The sequence below is a fragment of the Papaver somniferum genome, chromosome 1 (assembly GCF_003573695.1).
Source record: "Papaver somniferum cultivar HN1 chromosome 1, ASM357369v1, whole genome shotgun sequence".
Classification (NCBI taxonomy): domain Eukaryota; kingdom Viridiplantae; phylum Streptophyta; class Magnoliopsida; order Ranunculales; family Papaveraceae; genus Papaver; species Papaver somniferum.
This window is the reverse complement of record NC_039358.1, coordinates 42224450-42250302: the sequence shown is the minus strand read 5'-3', so window position 1 is coordinate 42250302 and position 25853 is coordinate 42224450. Positions and strand designations below refer to the sequence as shown.

General features: G+C 36.5%; 1 protein-coding gene across 6 annotated transcripts; it reads left to right on the top strand.

Moving 5' to 3' along the window:
* The first annotated feature begins 406 nt into the window (after positions 1 to 406).
* On the top strand, positions 407 to 5199 carry LOC113284205 (kelch-like protein 17). Of its 6 annotated transcripts, XR_003328048.1 has the most exons (10): positions 407 to 545; positions 1741 to 1806; positions 2232 to 2358; positions 2460 to 2528; positions 2766 to 3150; positions 3818 to 3912; positions 4050 to 4126; positions 4421 to 4525; positions 4602 to 4766; positions 4868 to 5199. XR_003328048.1 is itself a non-coding variant. In XM_026533631.1 (8 exons), the coding sequence occupies exons 4-7, from the start codon at positions 3097 to 3099 to the stop codon at positions 4738 to 4740; spliced, it is 375 nt and encodes a 124-aa protein (XP_026389416.1). In that variant the 5' UTR covers positions 407 to 545; positions 1741 to 1806; positions 2232 to 2358; positions 2766 to 3096; the 3' UTR covers positions 4741 to 4766; positions 4868 to 5199. The 6 variants fall into 6 exon arrangements, 4 of the variants coding, with proteins under 4 accessions (XP_026389416.1, XP_026389415.1, XP_026389406.1 ...); XR_003328042.1 differs by having other exon boundaries at positions 2460 to 3150; XM_026533631.1 differs by lacking the exons at positions 2460 to 2528; positions 3818 to 3912.
* The last annotated feature ends 20654 nt before the right edge of the window (positions 5200 to 25853 follow it).

Here is a 25853-nt window from a genome sequence, read left to right as displayed (position 1 = left end):
GAGAGAAGGAAAAAGAGAAAGAGGGAGAGTATCATAATGAAATATTAGATTTAAGGTTTCTATTTATCCTCTAAATCAATTGGTAGAATCTAATACTTGTAAATCAATGGTAGAAATTAAGTTTAAAAATTAATCGGTTTTCCAATGGTTTTTGGTTCGGTTTTAGAGGTCAAACCAAACCAAAACCAACACTATCGGTTTTCCACTTTCTACACCGTAACCAATCCATTAGTAAATGGTTCGGTTTGGTTTCATCCTAATTGGTTTGGTTTGGTCCGGTCCAGCGAAAAACCGAAACCATGTTGAGCCCAGTGCTAGTTCCAATTTTTGCCCTTACGGGCCCTTACGGCCCACATTTGAGTAGAAAAGAGAACTGAACTTGTAAATGGTGCCGTTGTAAGAAAAATTGTTCTCCCATGAAATGATGTGAGAAGATAAAACCGAACATTCTCCCTCAAACCCTAAAACGAAGTTCCCCTACAAGATTACCAGAGACTAATTTCTTCATCTTCTCGTCGTTTCTTGGTAAGCGCCGTCGTCTCTTGGTAAGCACCAAATCCCCCTTAATTGATCCAAGTTATTAATTTGAGCTTAATTTCAAGATCCCTATGTTTTTTTTTGTTGCTGCATTTGGCTAATGTCATCCTATTTCTCTCAGAATCAGTCAGAAATTATGTCTGATTGGGTATGTTTTTGATTTAATTTGTTTTAACTGAATAGTGGGATGAATATCAGGTTTTCTTAGTATGATTTCTTAGGGTTTGTAATAACTCTTATCATAGCTTTGATTCTAAGGAGATGCGAATAATTCTAGTGAAACAAGTAGGCCAGTTCTTGGCTGAAGTAACTCTTATCATACTGTATGTCTTATGATCTCTACATTGCTGCTGCTTCTTGCTTTAAGAGGGTTTAGTTTTGCTTCAAGTGTTAGTACTTAACAATCTTCTTCATTTATCGCCATTTCGCCAATACGAATCGAGTTCGAGAATAGATGTCAGTCTGCTTAGGATCAATTCCCTGCAAATATTGTTAAATTAGTTTAACAGCGTTGTCCTGCTAGAATGTGTATTTCAGCTTACATTTACTAGGCATATTCAGGCAATAGGTATACTTGGATGCACATATTCATTGTCCGAAAGAATTACCATATGGAGAATGTCTTAAATTGATTTTGTTATCTACAATTGAGTGTGTGTTAGGTCATATATATATATTTTTTTAATTATTATCCTTAGTTCTTTGTATGAGCACGTTCGTTGATATCTGATTGTGCTTCAGTATGAAATGAATTCCGTTTTCCAATTGATTGATGGGTAAACCTGAGATTTTTGTTAATGATGGAATGAATTCTGTTTTTCTGTTGACTTCTTTAAAAATCTGTAATTAGAAGCTGGTTGTGGTATGGGTGTGTATAATGTGTCTGGAGACTGGAGGGCATGTGCACATAGTTGACATCAGCCTGTGGTATAAAGTATTTAAGAAATATTCATGGTGTTAGGTCTATGAAACTACATCGATTTAGCTATTCGGTCAGTGTAAAATGCATGCTAGTCCTAGATGCCTCACTGGTAGGGTGCTAAAGTTGTTGTGTAGAATTTCCCACCAATACATTCATGCTTTTCTAGTGAGTATTTTTATTTTCTAGATATTCTTGAGCGAAATGATAATGAAATGCTTGAAGAAAAATGTGAGCTAATTGAGTTCTGTAAATAATGCAGTTGAGTTCTGTAAATAATGCAGGATTGTGTATGCATTGATATTTATAAAGCTGCTATCAAGGAGCATCAAACTTCTATAACAGGCAAGGTACTATTTTGCTTGACCTGTATGCTTGCTTTTTTAACTATCGATGTCTGCTCATAGATCTTTTAGAGCTCCTAAACGTATGCTTAGCTCAGTTTGCTAATTGCTGTATCAAGTTTCGAGTAACAAAACTTTTTGAACATTTAGTCAAGGAATCTCTGCCTAGTTCTTGGCTGGGATTTTATTGATAAGAATATTCGCATATTCTTATAGATTTACACTGAGTTCATGTAAAAGGTTTCTGTGTTACACAATGTTATACCAAGTTGTTGGTAACTGGATGTGCTCGCTGTTAAATGTCATAGGGGGTCCATGATTTGATAGTGGTTGGCAGTTAAACTGGGTTTAGTTATTCTTCTTCCTGAGAAAATATAATTGTGGGTCATCATCTTGAAACGCTTAATGGAATGAAAGGATTCATTTTGCAGCATGGTGGCAGCTTTTGGTTCCGGAGCCATGTTTTCATTGGTCAGTGGCATGGGAGGTCCTAATATGGCAACCAATGCAGTCACATCCGGGGTATTCTTTGCGCTTGTCCAAGGTGGTCTTTTCCAGGTGAGCAAACGTGGGAAGGAGTTTAGTTATCTTATTTGTACCAAGCTACAGTCTGAACTCTGGATGTTTACTCCTTTTATTATAAACAATGCATATCTCAGGCGGAACGCGTACCTCGTGTCAGAGATGATTATATTTCCATGCTGTCTCATTTCTGAAAAAGTCACTAGGTGATAATCTTTAAGATTGATATCTATGAAACAGGATGCTTTAAATTTGTTAAATAGTATAGGTCATGCATAACCCATTGTCTTGACTCTCCGGTTGAACATATATATAGATAGTTCAAGGATATGGCTGTTTATTTCTCTTTCAATTTTGAATTTCGTAGCATGATCTTGTGATAGTGCTAATAATATGCTAATAAGCTAAATTATTAATATCAGCATTTTGGTTGAATTGTTCAGATTGGGGATATTAAGAAACTAGTGACAGTCTTCTTCAGTTCGTAAGCTCTGCTGTTAGTTTACTAAAGATAAACATGTTTTTAGTTATGTTAAGGATTTGATTACACTTATTATCTATTTAACGTAATTTGCTTATTTGTGTTCAATCACTTCTTCTTCTCGTGATTCTCCAATTATACCACCAAATTTTCGATGAGTTCGCCATTTCTTCCTTTCACTTCTTCTTCCTTCATTAGCACCCAAAAAGGGATGCTTATCCGGGGTAACTTTAGGTAATAAAATCTATGCAATTGGTGGTGGAGATGGAGTCGCCTGTTTTTCAGATGTGGAAATGTTTGACCCTGCCTTAGGGAGGTGGATCCCTACTCAGTCCATGCTACAAAAGGTATTTTCTTTGCTTATCAGTTCATGTAATGTGATAACACATGATACATGGAAGTCTCTTTGAGAATATCGACCTGGCCTGAAGCTGAACCATGTTGATGCTCTGTGAGCTAGCATGTGTCTTATCCGACACTAGGTCTTGCTTGTTAGCTGAGCAGATACCTGCTGCAGCCTTTTTATCATAATTGGTATCCTCTATGTATTGGGAATGGTGGGCATACATACGGCTTCAGATGATGAAGACTTAGCTGGCCTAGAGAAGCCTTTCTCTTTGGACCAAAAGTACTTCCACCACTTGCAATACACTACTGCTGGCAACCCCTTTCTTTCATGCCGGAAGAAGTTGTCCTCTTCGTAAGATTGCTGTGTAAGAATATTTACCATTCTAGAGTGGTTCGTGGACTCAATCCCGTGACCCTGCATGATGTTATCATGTTCATTTAGGAGTCTAATCTCTAGATCTTATAAGACTATGGCTGAATTTTCTGTGACTGGAACAACGGCTAGTAGTATGTAGCGATTACCCCGTACCTTGGTTTATTACTGGTGAAACTGCTATGTTCAGAGTTTGATAATTATCCTTTTTGTTTTTATCCACTTTATGAGTTTGCCTGTGCATCTGTTCCTTCTCGAGACTTTGTTTATGCTGTACTTTTTGGTGGTACTAGATCGGGTGAAAAGTCAAGTCCCAATCACTAGCCATTCGCATATCCAGGAAGACCAGTCCTTCGACCCATAGATCCTGGTTGTGAGAGCTTTAAAAGTACGTGTAAAAAGCGCATGACTTCTTCGTGAATCTATGCAATTTGAATATACTTGTTGGTCGAATCAGTCTGTATCTTGATTGGCTCCCCAAAAGATCGATAATACTGAACGGGATTTATGTTTGTTTTCTTTCAGAGATTTTCTAGTGCTGTAGCTGAGCTCAATGGTGCAATTTATGCTGCTGGGGGTTATGATGGAGAAGGCTATTTGAAGTAAGTAACCACTTCATTGAACTATCAAGAAAAATTGGTTCTTGGGTACTCGGAGGGTTGAATATAATTTACAAAAACCTCATGGTTACATCGTATACCTAGATGGAGTGAGATCATTGTGAAATACCATGCTCCGTAATACTTGCACCTTTAAGTTAATATCTATTAATTCTAAGATAGGATAGATGCTGCTGCACCATTGGTAACTCAATTGCATGTTACATGGAATAGCAGTTCATAGTGGTCGCTGAACTTTCTCATATTTTGTTTTACTGACATTATTGTGTATAACAGTTCAGCTGAACGATTTGATCCGAGAGAAGTAGTTTCTTGGTCCAGCATCCCAAGTATGAACATTCGAAGAGGATGTCACTCCTTAGTCGCTATGAGTGACAAAATGTAAGTGAATTTTCTTCTTTTGTAAGTTGGTAAATCATCTGTCTTTGTTTACTCATTTCCCTAACTTCCTCTGCAGATACCAATTAGGAGGATATAATGGAGAGAACATGGTTTCAAGCGTTGAGGAATTTGATCCTCGTAACAACTCATGGAAGCTAGAGGATATGCAATTGCAGCAGTCTTTGGAGAATCAATCTTTGTTATTTCAGGGCTGAAAGATGGCAAAGTATTGTCAGAAATGGTATTGATTATTTCTCTTGCTTGTTCTCTGTTTTCCCTCAGCTATCCCAGACGTATGTTTTCCAACTGAAATCTTTACTCTGTCATATCAATGAATTTCAGGTGGAGTGTTACGGAGAAGGTGAGGGTTGGTCCGTGGCTAACCTCAAGGGTGCAGGAAAGAGATGCTTCTTCAGCGCAATTTGCATGTAAAATGTCGTAGCATGTGGTTAGGAGGTGCAAGTCAGAAATTTTTGTTGATCCCTGGTGGGCTTTTGTTGAAAATAATACTCCCTCCGTCCCACATTAGATGAGCCATTTGTAGTTTGCACAATTATTAAGACAAAGAAGGAAGTAGAGTATGTTTAGGTTTTTTTACACGTATGCCCTTATACATAATAACTTGTAAAATTTCGAAATGATTTCTCTTAAACTATATCACGTTTTTTATAAACTTTATATCGTTGAAAAGCATTTTAAAACACCTACGTAACGAATATAAACATGACTATCAAATTTTACATATTTCTTAGAGAAAAAATAATCAATTAAAAGGGTAGTTTTAGAAATATCCCCTTAATTGTTGAAATAGCTCATCTATTTATGGACAAAATTAAAAACCAAATGGCTCATCTAATGTGGGACGGAGGGAGTAGTATATTACATATCCTAGTTAGAATCAAGCGAAAGACAGAAACTAGTAGATAGAGAGTATATCTCAATTGTTGCATGATCAGTCTTTTGTATCAGCTTGTGGTAAACGCATGACAGTAATCTTACACGCCTATATACCGGCTATATGCAGCATGCACTGTATTTGGAAGCCAGGAAAGAAAGACTTCACTTTTACCAATTCTAGTTTAACCACTGTCATGTCTTTTCTGTTTTTATCTCAAGGGGGTGATTTGGTTTCTAGTATCCCTGGAGACGGTGAAGACACACCAACATGTTATCTGGTAAGTGGTACCCTAGGGGCAGACTTATTGATTGGTTAGGTCATGATTTGATTCACGAGTATTTTCTCAATGGTGAGTGCAAGGTTGTTGATTTTTAGAGGAAGACCATTGGAAGTTCCCTAGTACTGGTAATCTCCAGATTATTAGCATCTTTTCTTAGCTTGTTCCAGTTGAATTTCATAGATGCAGCTAAGCCAAGAGTAGGAGACTGGAATTCAATGGAACTGAATTTTGGGGTTAGACTTGGATTTGTTACAAGGTCGGCAATAGAAAGAAGGCAAAAGTTCAATAAAAGGTCAGCAACAGAAAAACATCACTAAGTGGAAATAATCATTGGATGCCTGGAAGATAGATTATTTTTAAAGTATTCTGACCGTTTTGCATATCAAACCAGTCTATTATTTTAAAACAGAGGGAATGATTTTCAGATTGAGTCTAGAAGTATTAGATGCATATAGCTAAGCTAAAAATGTTCATATGGACAACTTCGGTTAACTGTTATTGATCCAACTTGTTATACACATGTATGTACGGTTCATCCATATCCAAATATATGTATATTTTACTTGTATGTATCAAGCTAAATCATCAGACGGTGAAGATTGATTGCTTATTTTCTAAGCAAACTTAGCTTGAATCTTAAATTAGAAGTTCATCTAACGGTGAATATTAATTGCTTCGTTACTAAGCTATCTTAGTTTTGATTGTAAGTAACTCTGATTTTAGAGACTACATAAGGAGAAGCTCTAGCATCTGGGAAACCTAATCCCGACATTTTTGTGTCCTAGTTGCAAACTAGAGTCGATTCTCTGTTAACCTAGGTTTTCAGTGCTTATGAAAACCATTACTAGGTTTAACGACTTAAAGACCTCGCCTGGGGTTCATGAAGTCAGGTCTAACTATTTTCTTTGTAGCTGCGTATCTTGATCTTACTTTTCTATCGTATTGAGTTTAATCTTCTCTAAGATTTTCTCGTGATTTATCTCCGATAGGTAAGATATAAAAAGTAATCACAATAATTTCTCCGTCTTAGACTCTTGTGATTCCACAATAACTTCTTCTACTAATCAGTTAGGTTATTGTGAGGTGACTAATATTCTAGGCTTTAAAGGACGTCAGCTAGGGGAATCAAGTGCGAAGAATCTTGCGAGACTCAGAGGTGGAAGGAACACAATTGTACCTTAATCGGTGTGAGACTTGGTTAGGGCTCAACTATACTCTAGTTCGAAGTTAACTTGTAGTAGGCTAGAGTCTGTAGCGGCTTAATACATTGTGGTGTTCAAGTCTGAACTAGGTCCCGAGGTTTTTCCTGCATTTGAGGTTTCCTCCTTAACAAAATTTATGGTGTCTGTGTTATTTCTTTTCCGCGGTATATTTTCTTTACATAATTGAAATATCATGGGTTATGCATTGTTCAATCACAGTTGATAAATCCGACCTTGTTTGTTGGATAGAACTTGATTGACACTCGAACATGTGTCTTTGGTACCATCCGAGTTAGTCTCATAACAATTACATTAATGGATTCACACATGTTTGTTGTGTTGAGAAAGAGATAAAGCTCTTTGATATCTTTCTTGATTGATTTTCTTTAAGTTGATACTTTGGGAATTATATTGGAGTTTAGTTCATACATATTTTCAAACAAAAAATTAGGTTTGGTTGTTGTATCCCCACGTTTTCAATTGGTATCAGAGCAGGCAAACATGATAAACCTAATAAGTTTGTGTTTGTTTGATCCTAAAGTTTGTCCTGATGGGAAACCACTTAGGGAAACTTTTTATGTTCATCTGTGACGCACACCAGAAATCCTTAAAGGTTGTTCAGAGTTTATTTTCTTCAAGACTATTGGTCTTACAAGAGTTTATTTTCTTCAAAACCTTATCTTATGGAAAACAATCCAAATGAAAAGTGAAAGGTTCTTTTAAGAGAAGTCGATACTAGAAGCGTTTTGACAAAAAATCAAAGATATGGAATCTCACTAGATTGATACTCAACCTATTTGAGGATTACTATCATGATGGATCTGTTGATAGAGATCTATTAACTTCTTTTGAAGATGTGTTTAAATTCTTGATACAACTGGATTTAATTAAGGATAAGGTTAACTCATGTGTTAGTTCCGATCCTTTCAAATCATGGATTCATGATGGACAAATTGGTATTGTTAACAACTCATGTAAAATACGTAAAAAGATTCATGTTGAGGCTGTTACTAGTTCCAAAGATCGCAAAATCTCGTCTCATAATCATAAGAAAAAGGAAGTAAATCGAATGATTATCCCTGAGTTGAATAATCACTTTTGTGATTATACATCTGATACAAACTACAAATAATATTGATCTGAGATGGTCCGTGAGCAGCTTCCAGCTCATCTAACTTCCTGTTAACAATAATTGGCATCACCCCATCATATATATGACTTGAGATGGGGCAAGTAGCAGATTAGTAAGATTTTTTCATTTTGTATTATTTTGGGTAAGAAATTTTCGTTTTCTCTTCAGGTGTTTCAAAATAAACTAATCTCGGTTTATGAAGAAAATTTCTTAGCAAAATATGTTACTAACAAATTTTTGTATTATAATTTGTTGGGGAAACTCAAACTGTTGATACTTACAAAGTCAGGTTACTAATGCTCACCTAAGACTATATAATGGTATGTAAAATCGCTCTACTACCATATTTATCACACTGTGACAAGAAGAAAATATTAATTGTTCTTGTGCTCTGAATATTCTTTTGGAATTTTTCAATGAGCTAAGAATAAGAGTGATTATCTTATTGATATAAATTTACACAGTGTGCGATCCTCATGTTTCCGGATTTTTCTTTGGTTACCTTGTTGAACCAACTATCACAAAAATTAAGTTGAACAATCTTTTTAATTTACAGTTGTTTTCTCAAGCTATTTTGTGATATCATCTAGAATTCTCTTGGAATTGTTCAAGATCAGGATTTTTGATTTTTCACGGGTCACGGTATCGCTACGGGTCCGAGCCTATTAAATATCTATAAAAGTTAAGGTACGCGTACCTTTCTTCTCCTTTATATCGTCCGCGTACGTGAATAAGGTTTGCTTAGTTTTTTTTTAGAGCATCGCTCGGTCGAACTCGCATGCATTGCTATCTCAAGCATGTTTGTCAATGTTAGTGATCAAAACTATAAGTCTTGATTTATGGTCTACTATAGCTAAGTCTTGGGCTAGAATAGAAAGTGTAATTGAGCTCAAGAACTCCATGGCTATTCATCATACAAGACGAAGAAATACTGAAGTAACCGGTGGAACTTCATCAACAAAAAGGTATGTGGATACTTGAACTTATCTATCACTCAAAAGTCTATCTACTCTATCTCCTACTCTTTGAGACAAAAGTCGTTTTTCTATATAGACTTTGATTATAAACATTTGGTATTTCGAGCCGAGTATACCTCGCATATCTATATCTCGAAATATGTGTTGGTAAGCTTTTCGCCTCAACCGAGTTTATCTTTACTTAGTGACGAAAGTCATGTTATGTTCCAATCACTTTGAAAATTGTTTTGAAGAGAAGTGGTGTAACAACTGTATAACGTCTTCTAAGAATGTTTCAATGATTGAAATGAGACTTTAGATTATATAACCAATGATGGACATAGGCATTATTGTGGAAACACATACATGTACAAGTCCTCATTCCTTGAACCAAAGTTTGCGAACTTTGTTGATCAAGAGAAACGGAATGTGGCGTGAGCCAAGTCCGCGAACTCAATTCGCGAACCAGCGGAAGTTTTCATCCGGCTGGAGTTTGTGAACTCTTTCCGTGAACTTAAGTCCGCGAACTTGAGTAGGTTATATCAAGTGCACCGTATTCCGCTAGGATCAGAGGCGTAGGGAGTACAACTATACCTTGAATCAGTGGGAGATTGATTGGGGTTTAACTACAGTCCAGTCCGAAGTTAGCTTGGAGTAGGCTAGTGTCTGTAGCAGCTTAATACAATGTTTGTTCAATCTGGACTAGCTCCCGGGGTTTTTCTGCATTTGTGGTTTCCTCGTTAACAAAATTCTGGTGTCTGTGTTATTTCTATTTCCGCATTATATTGTTTATCTTTATAATTGAAATAGTACAGGTTGTGCGTTGTAGACCATCAATTAGAATATCCAACCTTTGGTTGTTGATTTATATTGATTGATCCTTGGATATTAGTCTTTGGTACCATCCAAGTTATTCCTTGTATCTGATAAACACTCGCTGATTGTTATTAGATCGAGTAAATCAAATCAAGAGAGAGAGATTAACTCCTTGATATACTTTAATCTAGATTGAGTCTGTCTATCTAATTGATTCTCTAGCAAAGTATATTGAAGTTAGTCCATACAGATTGCTAAGCGAAATATTTTATGGTGTTGTTAGACCCCCTCTTTTCCAGTTTTCGTACCAGCACCATGTAATCTTAAAATTGGATCAAGGAAAAGTAAAGTAGGAAATCATCTACAAGGGGATTCATCAAGTAAGATTCTAATCTTTTTTTTTTCTTCTCTCGATTTACTATTTCTATCCATTATGGGAAGTTCTAACGGAGATGATAAGAGACCAAGAAGAATTTATAAGGGTATTGTTGCACCCTCTGTCATGAGTAAGATTATACCAATTGATTAAGATTCTATTAGAATTTTTCTTTTAAAAAAAATTCTGCTAAGGATTTCATCCTAGAGAAAAAAATTGGTAAAGGTAAGTGGTCATAAAGAAGATTTATCTTGTTTTGAGAAGTATAATCTTGGTAACATATTATATGGTCTTGATGAAGGTTTTTACACTCTTACAAGGATATTTTATGCTAACATCCATGATGTTAATCTTGAAAAATTTGTCTTCACGACTATGATTAATAGGAAAAAGATTCAAGTTGATAGAGAGTTGATCTCAAATATTACCAAAATTCTCATGGGTAATTTTTGTTTTCCTAGACCAAGGAAGAAAATAACATCTTGTGAAAACCATTTCTTATGGTCTTTCAATTTTGATTGGATAGAGGGAAAGTTTCCTACCAAGATCTTAGTATTTCCTTAAGGATCTTTGGTAAACTTGACATTTCTAATCTTTGTCCCTCCACAGTCGAGAACTCTTTGCGGAGTCATGAATTTGCATAGTTGGTATATTTTCTTGAAATGGGTGCTCAAGGTCTTGATATTTGTGGATTAATAATTCTTCAAATGGTCTTAATGACGTCATCCAACAAGAAGTTAGGCTTGCTGCGCTTAATTGGGAAAATATGTCAAGAACAATCCATAGCTCCCATTGGCAATTCTATTGGAACTCCCAAACATATTCGTCCAAATATTATCAAACTTATGGAGATGAATTTCTACAAAATACAAAGATGTGATACACTTGACGGTTCTTATGGTCATAGCACCTTGAGCCTTCTTCAACAAATTCACAAGGGTGTTTGTAATCTCAATTCCAAGGTAAAATGTGTGCAAGAACACTTATTTGTGATTGCTACAAAATTTTCCGAAATCAAGGAATAAATGGATAGAGTTCAAGCTTCCTGGATGGATTTTGATGATGCTTAGATCCTTCGTTCCATATCATTTAATGTCTAGGAAACTTCTTTTGAGAATTTATTCTTGTGTTCGAGAAGGATAACTAGGGTTTGGTATAACATATATTGTGATTACACAAGCATATATTGATAATATATAATGAACTTTTTGAGATATTCCCAAGTATTGATCTTTCCATGATCCATTTTATGTGAAAGTACTGTATTTACTCCGTAAGTTTTCTAATGTTGGGTGATTCCGATTAAATTAATTAAAAAGATCCTCTTGTGGTTCATTTACTCAATGTTTACTGGATACAAATCCATGTGATTTGTTAATGAACAAAATGATTTCTTGTAAAAGTAAGGTCGCTCATGTTGTTCACTTGGGAATGACATCAAATGAGGGAGAGTTCTTAAATGAACTTGTGCTTAATTGTTATATCTTTGTGGGAGAGAGGTTGTGTAATTTGTAGAGTTTAACTTGTATCTCAATAAACTGCTTGATGAATACACTAAGTTTCGCCAATGTGAAATCATATAATAAATAAAAGTTTATATGCTTCTTTAGTCATGAATTATCTTTTGAGAATTCATAACGATCCCATACTTTTCTTACCTTTGCAAATTTATATTGACAAAATGGGGAGAACTATTTAGTAGTTCACACTATATACATATGGTTTACAGATCATTATGTAAGGGGGAGTGGATTCCATTCTATAGGTTCTACCTATTGTGCAAAAGATAAAAGTATTGACTAAGGGAGAGTGTTACATATCATCATAGTATTATTTAAAGTTGTGGTACAATTAGACTTTGTTTAACATAATAATACTTTGACATTGACTAACAGTGATTAAAAACATTTTTTTTCGAATTGTTATTGCTACAGATCTTCAACAACAATGATGTTGAGGTGAACACATTCATAATCGATAGATAACTTGAAGTAACGAAGAATTCAAGGAATTTGAAGATCCTAGGAAATCAAGCATGATGCATCAGAATCTACAAAGTTTATTTATTTTGTTATGCATATGTACTTGCAGTTTTTCACTAAAATTGATAAAGGGCGAAGATTGTTAGAGAACTGCTCGGTCGAACTCGCAAAGCTTTGCCATCTCAAGCTTGTTTATCAAGTTTAATTGATCAAAACTATATATTAATTTCTAATCTACTTATAACTATGTATCGGATTATGATAGAAGGGAGTAGTTAAGCATTAGACTTCGCGGCGTTCACCAATTGAAGAAGAAGATCTACTGAAGATCTTGGAGGAACTTCAACGGTAAAAGGTATGTAGAGACTAAAACTTATCTTTCACTCAGAAGTCTATTCAATTATATCTTCTAATGAGACTAAATCTTATAGCTATATAGGCTTTGTGTTGTACACAAAATCTGTAGCGGCTTAATACAGTGTGGTTTTCAAGTCTGGACTAGGTCCCTTGGTTTTCTGCATTTGCGGTTTTCTCGTTAACAATTTTTTTGGTGTATGTGTTATTTCTTTTATGTTAGAGCACTGCTCGGTTGAACTCGCAAGCGTTGCTATCTCAAGATTGTTTGTCAAGTTTAGTTTATCAAAACTGTATACTTGTTTTCTAGTCTACTTATAACTATGTCTCATATTATGATAAAAGTGTGTAGTTTATCTTTAGACTTCACGACGTACACCAATTGAAGAAGAAGATCTACCGAAGATCTTGGAAGAACTTCGTCGACAAAAGGTATGTGGAGACTAAAACCTATATATCAGTCAGAAGTCTATTCAATTATATCTTATAATGATACCTTTGATCACCCCATATATCGATATTTCTAAAATGTGGTTTTTGATTACATTTATATAAGGGTTATTGAAATGAAGGTTTTGATTTTCGGAAAATCCTAAATATTAGTTCACCTTTTGCAAAAAAAAAAAAAAACGAAAATTGAATCGAAATGTAATAAACTAGCTGCAAAAATAATTAAGTTGTTGTTTTGGAAGTTAATGTGAGAAAATGAGAGGGAGAAATTGGGGGAGAGCATTGGTGATTCAAGTTTGTGAAGGAAAATGATTTTTTGGTGAAAATTTGAGCGGGAGTATCGGGGTTATTAAGTTTTTGAAAGCCTTAATTAAAAACAGAATGTGAAAATCCCATGAAAGCATCCTATGTTATAAATTTTTTCATAATTTACGATGTTTAGAAACGTAAAAAAACAGATTACTTAATTAAGTTAGAGAAATTCTGATTAAAGCAATACATTTCCCGGTGAAACGATTTTAAAGGGCGCTACGTCTATGTCCACTAGACACTCAGAAAGAAAGAAGAAGAAAAATGGGGGACGTAGTAGTACTATCTGGTCAAAATAGAATATATGTAGTTTTTCATGTATATGCACCAGAGGTGAACCGTAAAGATACGTCTGATCACCCCATATTACATGGTTTGCAGAGTACAAAGAGGGGATATGTATCTACTTTTGAGGTCCTATTTTTTTTTTTTCTGATAACACGGTGAATTTTATTTAATGAACCTTCGTAGAATTTTACATACTCTTCAACAAGCAGTTTGTCTCTCCTTATTTTTTTAGAGATGAAATCTCCTTAAGTTATTTGGGTCTCTCTTAACATGATTAACTTCACAGAATTTTAAAGACGAAACTAGAATTTAACACTTGAAATTATACTTGTAAAGATCCTCGAGCTCGTCAACGCTATTAGACTAGTCAAGAGACATCTTAACCGCTAATTACTCAATTAGTGTAACTCGAACGTTAAATATTAGTAATTGATCTAACAACGGTCTAGATACAAAACTAGTACCGTCGGATAGAACTTGAAAACTTATGCGAACTGGAGTACTTGAACATGTCATTCAGACACTGGACGAAGAAGACATCACCGGATGAGTATAGAGGGAAGATGAATCATTTTATAGTCAAACCGACTTGGCATCCCTTATTAGATCGTGGGTTCCTCAGTATAATTAGGTCGGCCTTATCCCCAATCGATCGAGTAGATAACTCATATTTTTCTTTCTTCTTCGTTCTTAGAGCTTCTCCAATGGTTGTTGTATGTATTTCCTATGTGGCAATACAAACAAGACATTTTATTCCAAATATTCCTTAAATTTAGGTGAAAAAGTTACTCATCTCCAATGATGTTTTTTGTGATCATTTTCTTAATAAATGTAAATTTTATGTTTAGTAATTTTAAGATTTTATTAGATCTAAAAATGATTATTTATTGAATTAGAATTAATTTTAGTAAATAAAATATATTTTTAACTAGAAAAAGCTGACTAAGATGGTAGACAATGTCAAGAGGTATGTGGGAAACTAGACATCCCTCTTGACATTTTCTATCTAAAGTCATGCATACGTTGATTTATGAAATCCGGGTTGGAGAATGATTTTAAAGAAAATGGATGTGCTAACTAGGTGGATTTTGACATTTATCTCCATACACATGCCATTGGAGAAGCTCTTATTCTTCTTTCTTCTTCTGCTCTCCTTTTTCCATGTTATTCTTCTTTCGAGAGTTTGTGAGATTTAGTAGAGTGAATTAGTTGATTAATCCGTGTGGTGGATGAAGTTTGAGCGATGGTGGTGGTGTTGATGTTATTTGAGTTCCAGAGGAATGATTAGATATTGTTGTAAGTTAAGAGTTAGGGTTTCCCTGAATCGATGAGGATGAAGATGATAATGAGACTCATATTGAGAGTGAAGAATATCAGAGTTAGATTTAGTTGGTGGTGGTGATACTGACTCAAGCGGCTGATAAAGAACTTGGAGAAAAGGTAATTATGGTTCTTTTAAATTGAAGATTAAATTGTGTGAATTTGAGAAACTGATTGAGAAACTAGTGATGGGTGTTGATCAGATTTGAAGTAGAGATTTCTATATAAGTTAATTATGATTCCGCTGAAATTAGGATTCTTCCTATTCTTTCCCAAATCATAAATCAGAGTTCTTGATAGAGAAACTATAAATGAGTTTAAGGTTGTTCTTGGGGATTCTAGGAATGTTGAGACAGAGATGATGATTCTGGTTAGCAGGTAGAGATGAAGTTATGGGTGTGGCCTGAGTGTTGAATTTGGTGATACAAAATATGGTTGTTGAGTGTTGATTGAAGTAAGAGTTGATTGAACTAATGGGTATTGTTAAATATGAGGTTGTTTATGTTGTTGGAGATGTATGTTATGAAATGATGCTGATGCATAGCTGCAGGTGAAAGAGTGGTGGTAGATAGACATGAATCTGGCGGTCACTAATGAACTAGAAGCACAAGATGATTCTAGGATTTTTTGAGTTGCAATGTTATATATGGATGGTGATGGATTAGATGAACTAATACTGATGTTGTACGAGGTTTTTCTCTGATCTTATAACAAAGATGTAGAGTTGAATTCTGGAAATGATGTTGGATAAGGATGGTTGTGTTGCGCTTGAATTATAGTTTTGGAGAATGGTGTTATGCTCAAGAACAATGGCTATCTGGTGTTGTAATCAGATGGAGTTAAAGTTATGGTGTAAATTCTATTTTGAAATAGAGATTGTCATATGCTGAGATGAATGTAGAGTTACTCGAGGTAATTATTCTTGGGATGGCTTTATTTTGAGGTAATTATTCTTCTCAAGGAATTTGGTAAAGTTAATTCCTTCTGTTATTTCTTATGTGTATGTTATGGAGCCATGGGTTGAGATTATGGCCTGAGTTGGTATGTTGCAAGGAATGTTTGAAGTCCTTGGATGAATGTTGTTAGGTTGTAGCAAAGAAGTTAGATTGAGGTATGTTGTACAATATTAATTAAAGAGATGTTGCAGGGAGTGTGTATGTTATCTGAGTTAAGAATTAGCTGAGCTGTTATGGTTGAGTTATGTGAATCACATGGCTGGGTATAAAATGGATAAATTGTTATTGGATTTACAGTTAATGAGTTTGCTGGTGTGTCATGTTCCTACACTTTTGGGTGTGCCCTTATCCAATCATTGGGACACCTGTTAATCATTAGCGTCTTAATAAGTCTTTACTTTATGTTAATTCAGTTACTTAGGTCTTAAGTTAATTAGCAGGTACGATTGAGAATAACCCACGTGTAGGGTGTAAGATGTAACTCAGCATCTGCTAGGGTTAGAGAGTCTGTATTTATCGTTGCTACTTCGTTGATTTTGGATAAGAAGAAAAATAGAGAAGAAGTCCTAGTCCAGTGTGGTTGTAGATCTAGTTTTTATGTTCTGTGTTATCACTATCACCATGTACCTTCATTTACAATCATAATACTTGGTATCATCTAGTCGATCTATGTTCTCCACCATGGTAGGAGGTCCTTCCATTAAATAGGTTGACACAAAAACAAAGGAGCTTTCACGTCTCATGACACAACTGACTGAGATTCAGACAAGAGCTGACGCAAAAGACCAGCATATATTAATGAATCAATTGGTATAACTTTCGGAGGATACATTAAAATACATACAAAATAAACCAGATCCAGTTATTGCTTCTACACCTCAGTCCAACGGCAGCAACAACAACTTTGGTCAAGGATCTTTCAATAATCCACTCAAACCTGCAAAACTAGATTTCCCCATATTCGATGGTGAAAATCCCAGAAGTTGGCTGTGCAAATGTGACCGATTTTTCCAGATTCACCCCATGGATGACATCCAGAAAACGAGTTTGCATCGATGTATATGGATGGGAGAGATGATTCTTGGTTTTCAGCTTCTGTTCCGGTAAAACATCTGTCCCTTGGTCGAAATTTTCTAATCATTTATGTCGACGTTTTGAAGATTTAACTAATGATAATTATGTTGGATGTTTTAGCAAATTGTCCCATATTACTACTGTGAAGGAGTACTTTCGAACATTTGAGCAACTCAAAGCTCTTTGTTAGCCAAAAATCCATCTCTAGATGAGGAATATTTCTTCATGAGTTTTATCAGTGGTTTAAAACCTGAAATTAATAACTCAGTTCATATGCATAACCCTTCTTCCCTACATCAGTCTTTTTTCTTAGACAAATTGCAAGAACAAACTTTAAGCCAACCACCTAAATCCCTACTCACTAAACAACCAACCACCTCCTCATATTTCAATAAACAACCATCCACCCCAACCAAGTTTACTCCCTCACCTCCTTCCATTTCTACCAAAACATCTCACATACCCCTTATTAAAAGGGTAACTCAAGAACAACTAGCTCAGAGAAGAGCTAAAAATCTCTGCTACAACTGTGATGAGAAGTACGTGTATGGTCATAAGTGTAAGACTCAATAATTGTTTATGGTCTCTGCTGATAAAGAATCTACTTCCTCACAAACACCAATACCAGAAGTCATCGAGAACATTCACAGCAAGATAAAGAGATCTCGCTTCATGCTCTAACAAGCCATCACAGTGGTGATACTATCAGTTTTCCCTGTTTGATCAAGAAACAAATGGTGACCATCTTAGTTGATTCTGGGAGCACTCATAGCTTTTTGGATGCCTCATTGGTCAAAAGATTGTCCTGTATGGTGCAACCCACTCCTAACCTGCTTGTCACAGTGGCTAATGGTGAGCAAACAATGAGATTTGGAGTTTGTAAACAATTACAATGGCATATGCAGAATCATGAATTTTCAGCTGACTTACATGTTCTTCCACTTGGGTGTTGTGACATTGTCTTGGGAGAAGAATGGCTTAAAACATTGGGAGATGTCACACTTAGCCTCTCCAAGATCTCTATCTCCTTTTTTTACAAGGGTAATAGCATTACACTTACTGGTCTCTCTTTTAAACCCTCATTCATGCTGGGTAGTGGCAAGGCAGTTCAACAATTCATCAAAAAACACTCACCTGCATTGGTTGGTCAGTATTTTGGAATGTCAGCTGAACCAGTTACCACACCAACTCCTCCATCCATTAAGGGTATCTTAAACCAATTCACAGATGTATTTGCAAAACTATCCACCTTGCCTCCCACCAAATTACTAGACCATAAGATCCCTTTAAATCCTGGTGCTCATCTTGTGAATTTAAGGCCATATAAATGCCCTCACATTCATAAAACAGTAGTGGAGTCTTTAGTCGAAGAGATGCTCAGCTCTGGTGTCATTCAGGACAGCCATAGTCCATTTTCATCTCCAATCCTCTTAATAGGGAGGAAGGAAAACACATGGAGATTTTGTGTAGATTACAGAAAAATCAATGAGCTCACAGTGAAACATAAGTATCCAAATCCTGTTATTGATGAACTTCTAGATGAATTACATGGTTCTAAATTCTTCACTAAATTAGACCTGAAATATGGTTATCACCAGATAAGAGTGTTTGAAGATGATATTCATAAAACTGCTTTTAAGACTCACCATGGCCATTTTGAATTCAGAGTTATGCCATTTGGTTTAACCAATGCACCAACCACTTTTCAAGCACTTATGAACTCAGTTTTTGGTCCTTATTTAAGAAAATTTGTTCTAGTTTTCTTTGATGACTTCTCATCTATAACAAGTCCTCGGAGGAACATGAACACCATCTATATTTGGTTCAATCACTTCTTAGAAAACGTCAACTTTTTTCTAAGTACTCTAAGTGTTGCTTTGCACAATCTTCTTTGGGCTACTTGGGACATATGTCACATATCACCACTGAAGAGGGAGTAGCTGTTGACCCTGATAAAATAGCTTGTATGAAAAAATGGCCAGTTCCCATTGTATTAAGAGGCTCAGAGGTTTTCTAGGCTTAACTGGATATTATGTGAAGTTTGTTAAAAACTTTGGTATCATCAGTAACCCACTTACTGACCTGCTCAAAAATAATTCTTTTACTTGGTCTTCCGATGCAGATGAAGCCTTTCAAGCACTGAATCAAGCTACATGTACTACCACTGTATTGGTACTAACTGATTTTACTAAGACATTTATGGTTGAAACAAATGCTTGTTCAGTTGGAGTTGGTGCAGTATCCAAGAAGGCAGAGTCATTTCTTTCGATAGTAAACCACTTGGCCCCAAAACCTTGGGTTACTCTACTTATGAGAAGGAATTTTTAGCAGTAGTGATGGCAGTTACTAAATGGAGGCACTACTTATTTGGTCATCATTTTATCATTGATACAGATCAGCAGAGCATCAAGTACTTTATGGACCAGAAAATCACAACTGTCCTGTAGCAAAGATGGATTATGAAGCTGCTTGGATTTGATTACACAATCAACTACAAGAAAGGCATGGATAATAAAGCATCAGATGCACTTTCAAGACTCCACTCTCCTTCTTCATGTAGCACCATGTCACTCTCTTCTCCTACTTAGGCTCAGGAAGTTATACCAAGTCATGACAAGGATGAGTTAACCACTCAATTTATTTCTCAACTCATTGTGGCTCCTTCTTCCTCTCCTCCTTATACTTATGTGGAAGGCATCCTCAGATATAAAGGGAGAATATATGTGGGCTCTAAAAACAACTTGATATACTCCATTCTACATCCGGTCCACTCCTCATCAGTGGGAGGACACCCTGGTATGCAAGCAAGCTACATAAGAGCTAAGAGCCATTTCTATTGGAAGGGACTCAAAAAAGAAATGCTACTCTTGGTCATCCGCTATGATGTTTGCCAAAAAAATAAAGGGGAACATATTCATCCTGCTGGTCTCCTCAAACCACTTCTCATACCCACTCAAGCTTGGAAACACATATCTATGGACTTCATTGAGGGGTTACCTATTTCTCACAAAAAAGATGTTATATTGGTGGTGGTTGAAAGATTTACTAAGTATAGTAACAGATCAATTCAAAGCTTTTATTGTTGCACATGAGTTCTTAAACACTGTTTTCAAGATGCATGGTCTCCCTTCTTCAATTATTTCTGATAGGGACAAGATCTTTACAAGCAATTTCTGGAAAGAAATGTTCAAAGGTCTGGAGACAAGCCTTCATTTGAATTCTTCTTATCACCCTCAGTCTGATGGCCAAACAAAGAGAGTGAATGCCTGTTTGGAAAACTATCTCAGGTGCATAACAGGCCATCAACCAAGACAGTGGTTCAAGTGGCTTCCCCTTGCTGAATTCTGGTACAACTCTAACCACCACACTAGATTGAACATGACACCATTTAAGGCTTTATACGGTTACTCCCAATCCCGTTTAGCATTTCCAAATGAAGTACTTACATCAGTAGTAGCCGTAGAAGACTATCTACAATAGAGAGATGGTATGCTAGAACTTTTAAAAGACTCACTTCAAAAAGCCCAAGAAAGAATGAGGATTTTTGCATATAAGAAGCGCACAGATAGAACATTTCAGGTGGGCGACATGGTTTTTCTCAAACTGCAACCATATAGACGATCTTTTATTGCATTCGCATGAATTTCAAGCTCCCTGCACGTTATTATGGGTCATTTCCTGTCATTTCTAAGGTGGGGTCTATGGCATATAAACTCCAGTTACCATCTACTTCACATATCCACCTAGTATTCCATGTCTCACAACTGAAAAAACGCATTGGTGAAGCTGCCATTACTGCTCCAACACTTCCTATCACAGACAATAATGGTGAGATCATTCTGAAGCCAGTAGCAATGCTGGGTACTCGAGAAATTACTCGTGGTCGTTCTTCTGTCCCTCAGATGATCATCCAATGGTCGCACATCATTGTAGAAGACACTACATGGGAGGACGTGGCAAATGTCAAAGCTCACTTTCTAAAATTCCATCCTCGAGGACAAGGATGTTCTGAATATGGGAGTATTTTCATGTTCCTACACTTGGGGGTGTGACCTTATCCAATCATTGGGACACCTGTTAATCATTAGCGTCTTAATGAGTCTTTAATTTACGTTCATTCAGTTACTTAGGTCTTAAGTTAATTAGCAGGTACGACTGAGAATAACCCTCATATATGGTGCAAGATGTAACTCAGTATCTTCTAGGGTTAGAGAGTCTGTATTTATTGCTGCTACTTCGTTGATTTGGGATAAAAAGAAAAATAGAGAAGAAGTCTCAGTCTAGTGTGGCTGCAGATCTAGTTTTTATGTTCTATGTTATCACTATCACCCTGTACCTTCATCTACAATCATAACATGGTGATGGGTATATGTATGAACTAGGTCTGTCAATGGGTACCCATTACCCGGGTCCGGAACCAGATCCGATGGATTTGGGTCCGGTTCCGAGTCCTTCAATTGGACCCATTAACCACTTAGGACCCGACGGGTAATTACCCGTATATACCCGTTTATAAACGGGTCCATCCGGATCCTACCCGTCAGGTACCCGCGGGTATTCGGGTATTTCATAAAGGATAATTCTGTAAAAGTCCCAGCGAAAATTAGGTCATATATAAAGGATGAGAAGTTCTCACCACCCATTTCAGTCGATCTACTTTCTTCTCCTGCAACTACTTCTACACACTGGAAATCCTTTGTTTCTCAAATTCTTTCACTGAAAGAAAGGTATGATATCCTACTCTACAAATTCTTAAAGTGATGCGCGTGATTTTTTTTGAATCGATTTTAGAGGCTTTTGAATCCTCTTGAATCTGTTACAGTATGATTTTAGAAGAGATTCCAATTAAAAAAAAAGATTTTAGCAGAGAATGTTAAGAAATGTTAGGAAAATAGCATCTAAATATTATTGATTCCAATAATGGGTGGTGATAAGGTTAATCAGTGGGTATCTTTCAATTTCTCAATTTTAATCAGTGGGTATATTTCAATTTCTCAATTTTAATCAGTATTTGGTGTGCTCAATTTCTCTAAATTCAATAATTGAACTTATGGCTCTAATTGTTGCTTCTAGTGAAGTTAGATTTGTGGGTAGAGTTGTCAAACAGGTCGGCCTAGATTTGTTGATATGTCTAGTTATCATACTATTTCTTATCTAGTAATTGTCTAGTTGAAATGAATCGCTCATCTCTTATTAGTCTATTGTTTAATTTCTTTCATTTTGTGTCAATTTTTTTTCCTTGTTCTTGATGATTTCTCTTGCACAGACAAGGAAAACTTGTTATACTTGAATGGGTATCCCTGTAATCTCAATGATATGTGAACTCTATGGTTGTTTTTGTGAGAAATCAATGAGTGAAAGAAAGGGTTTTGTTATGATTTCTTTTCTTTTCTTTTCACACTCTTGTTATTTATTCAGAGACACTGCTTTTCTTGTAGGAGAGGAGAGGGTTTTGTTCTGATTTATTCAGAGACACTGCTTTGCTTGAGAAATCAATGAGTGAAATAATGGCAGCTACATGAGCAGAACATCGAACATGGATTAATTCCCCATCCAAAAGTAATCCATTATCTGGTTTTAGCTGAGCAAGGAGAGGGTTTTGTTCTGATTTATTCAGAGACACTGCTTTAGCTGAGCAAGGAGAGGGTTTTGTTCTGATTTATTCAGAGATATTGCTTTGCTTGAGAAATCAATGAGTGAAATAATAGCAACTACATGAGCAGAACATCGAACATGGAATAATTCCCCATCCAAAAGTAATCCATTATCTGGTTTTAGCTAAGCAAGAAGTTCACTTACCATCGAATATGGAATAATTCCCCATCCAAAAGTAATCCACTACTCCTCTCCTCTCCTACAAGCAAAGCAGTGTCTCTGAATAAATAACAAGAGTGTGAAAAGAAATGAAAAGAAATCAGAACAAAACCCTTTCTTTCACTCATTGATTTCTCACAAAAACAACCATAGAGTTCACATATCATTGAGATTACAGGGATACCCATTCAAGCACAATAAATTTGCCTTGTCCGTGCAAGGAAAAAAAATTGATACAAAATGAAAGAAATTAAACAGTAGACTAATAAGAGATGACTGATTCATTTCAACTAGACAATTACTAGATAAGAAATAGTATAATAACTAGACACAACAACAAATCTAGGCCGGCCTGTTTGACAACTCTACCCACAAATCTAACTTCACTAGCAGCAACAATTAGAGCCAAAAGTTCAATTATTGAATTTAGAGAAATTGAGCACACCAAATACTGATTAAAATTGAGAAATTGAAAGATACCCACTGATTAAAATTGAGAAATTGAAAGATACCCACTGATTAACCTTATCACCACCCATTATTGGAATCAATAATATTTTAGATGCTATTTTCCTAACATTTCTTAACATTCTCTTCTAATTTTTTTTTAATTGGAATCTCTTCTAAAATCATACTGTAACAGATTCAAGAGGGTTCAAAAGCCTCTAAAATCGATTCAACAAAAATCACGCGCATCACTTGAAGAATTTGTAGAGTAGCATATCATACCTTTCTTTTAGTGAAAGAATTTGAGAAACAAAGAATTTCCAGTGTGTAGAAGTAGTTGCAGGAGAAGAAAGTAGATCGGCTGAAATGGGTGGTGAGAACTTCTCATCCTTTATATATGACCTAATTTTCGCTGGGACTTTTAAAGAATTAGCCTTTATGAAATACCCGAATACCCGCGGGTACCCGACGGATAAGATCCGGATGGACCCGTTTGTAAACGGTTAATTACTCGCCGGGTCCTAAATGGTTAATGGGTCCAATTTAAGGACCCGGAACCGGACCCAAATCCATCGGATTCGGTTCCGGACCCGGGTAATGGATACCCATTGACAGTCCTAGTAATAATCGGTAGGAGAACACCCAAATTACTAAAGAGATCCTCCTTGCTTCCATGCCTCCCTGAACTTGGGAAAGTGGACCGTGGACACGTACGTATGGACGTTTTATCTTGGGGCTGGGTCTAACAGTTCGGGTAGTGTTCCTCCTTGGGCAAGTGGTAACAACTCTAGTGGAGGAGGTATTGGGCTGCAACACGACGACAAACGGAGCCAAGCGGAAAGTATTTTTTTATTATTATTAATCTTTTTTTAGCTAGGTCATAAGGATTATGATGGTACAAATTTGTATATTGGGATTTGCCACCAAATGTCGACGATGATTCTTTGATCCGTTTGTTCCAACCATTTGGCGATATTGTGATGGCCAAGGTTATCAAGGATCGGACGACAAACGTAATGGTTTTGTATTCTGATGTTGCACAGGCGAAACAAGCTATAGCTAGTATGAATGGCTACCCTCTAGAGGGGAGAGTGGTAGCTGTTAGGGTTGCAGGTAAACCTCCGCCTGCAGTACCATCTGGACCTCCAGCTCACAAGATGCCACTTACCCTGGTCAACATCAGGCTATTGGAGGATATGCTTCTCAGCAATTCACATCTGATGGACCTCTTCCGAATCCATGGCGGCACCAGTTCCCTGGGGGGCACCTCCTCCTTATGCTCCATATGCCCCACCCCCTCCTGGTGCAAATATGTACAAGGGAAAGTGTAGATCGACCGAAGCTTTCTCCCGCAACACACGCCGTGTGAGACAGAGCAAGGGGCTTACTTCTGCCCATTTATGATCCAGATGCTAAGAATGCTGCCCTCATCCATTGATTCCCCTCTCGGTTGATTTTTCGGTGTTTAACCACGGTGTGTATCAAAGCTCTATGTACAATCCTATGCAAGGCCAGTCTATGCCACGTATGCTCCAACACACCACCACGCCTCCTGGTGCACCATCTCATAGTACACCTAGTGGACAACATGGCTTCCCCTGGTGTTCAATTCCAAAATTCTCAACCTGTACCTTCTAGTATATATGGAATGCCTCCAAATCTCTCATACCCCGCACTAAATTACCCTAGTATTTTTAAGGGCGACCACAAAAGAATTAGGGACGACACTAAAAGACAAAAAAACGTCACCCAAACGTAAATATAAACTACCCCTTATCTTCAATTTTTCGAAATGGCCAATATGCCCTTATATAATCGGGAGGTTACACCATAATCGGTAGGTTAGATGTGAATCGGTAGGTTAAATTGAAATACTAACTACCGATTATTGTGTAGATACTTCGACTAATAATCCCTTTTATAATCGGTGGGTTATCCAACTTGTAACAGTACCGATTATAAGGAGCCCCAAAATGAGTTTTTTTTTTTAAATCCTTCATGTAAGGAAATTTGGAACCTGTTATAATCGGAGGTTTGTACAGATTCGCACCCTACCGATTATAAAGAATCCAAGATCGAACCCTTGCCAAATTCCAAAGGTTTTGAGTGTACCCAACCAGCCAAAACCACTTGGTTCGTGAATTTTGAAATCTGCTATAATCGGAAGCCAAATATGTTCCACAACCCTACGATTTTAAGTTGCCCCAAAAAGAGTTTTTTCAAAAATCCTTCATGTAACGAGTTTTGAAATCTAGCTTAATCGGTAGGATATATTACTTAACAAGATACCGATTATAAGGAGTCCCAGATCGAACCCTTGCCAAATTCCATAGGCTTTGAGTGTACCCAGCCAGCCACAACCACTCGGTACGTGTTTTGGAGGCAGCGGTAATCGGAAGACTAATATGTTCCACAACCTTCCGATTATCAGTTGCCCCAAAATGAGTTTTTTAAAAAATCCTTCATGTAACGAGGTTTGAAATCTATCTTAATCGGTAGGATATATTACTTAACAAGCTACCGATTATAAGGAGTCCCAGATCGAACCCTTGCCAAATTCCATAGGTTTTGAGTGTACCCAGCCAGCCACAACCACTTGGTTCGTGAATTTTGAAATCTGCTATAATCGGTAGGATATACAACTTACTAACTTTCCGATTGTAACAATAATCGG

What these genes read in the sequence shown, in the direction of transcription:
- LOC113284205 (XM_026533630.1), top strand. Translation starts at nt 2,233, where the DNA reads ATGGTGGCAGCTTTTGGTTCCGGAGCCATGTTTTCATTGGTCAGTGGC. An exon ending in GATGGAGAAGGCTATTTGAA is followed by an intron (nt 4,127 to 4,420) that starts GTAAGTAACCAC and finishes TGTGTATAACAG; the next exon opens with TTCAGCTGAACGATTTGATC. An exon ending in GTCGCTATGAGTGACAAAAT is followed by an intron (nt 4,526 to 4,601) that starts GTAAGTGAATTT and finishes CTTCCTCTGCAG; the next exon opens with ATACCAATTAGGAGGATATA.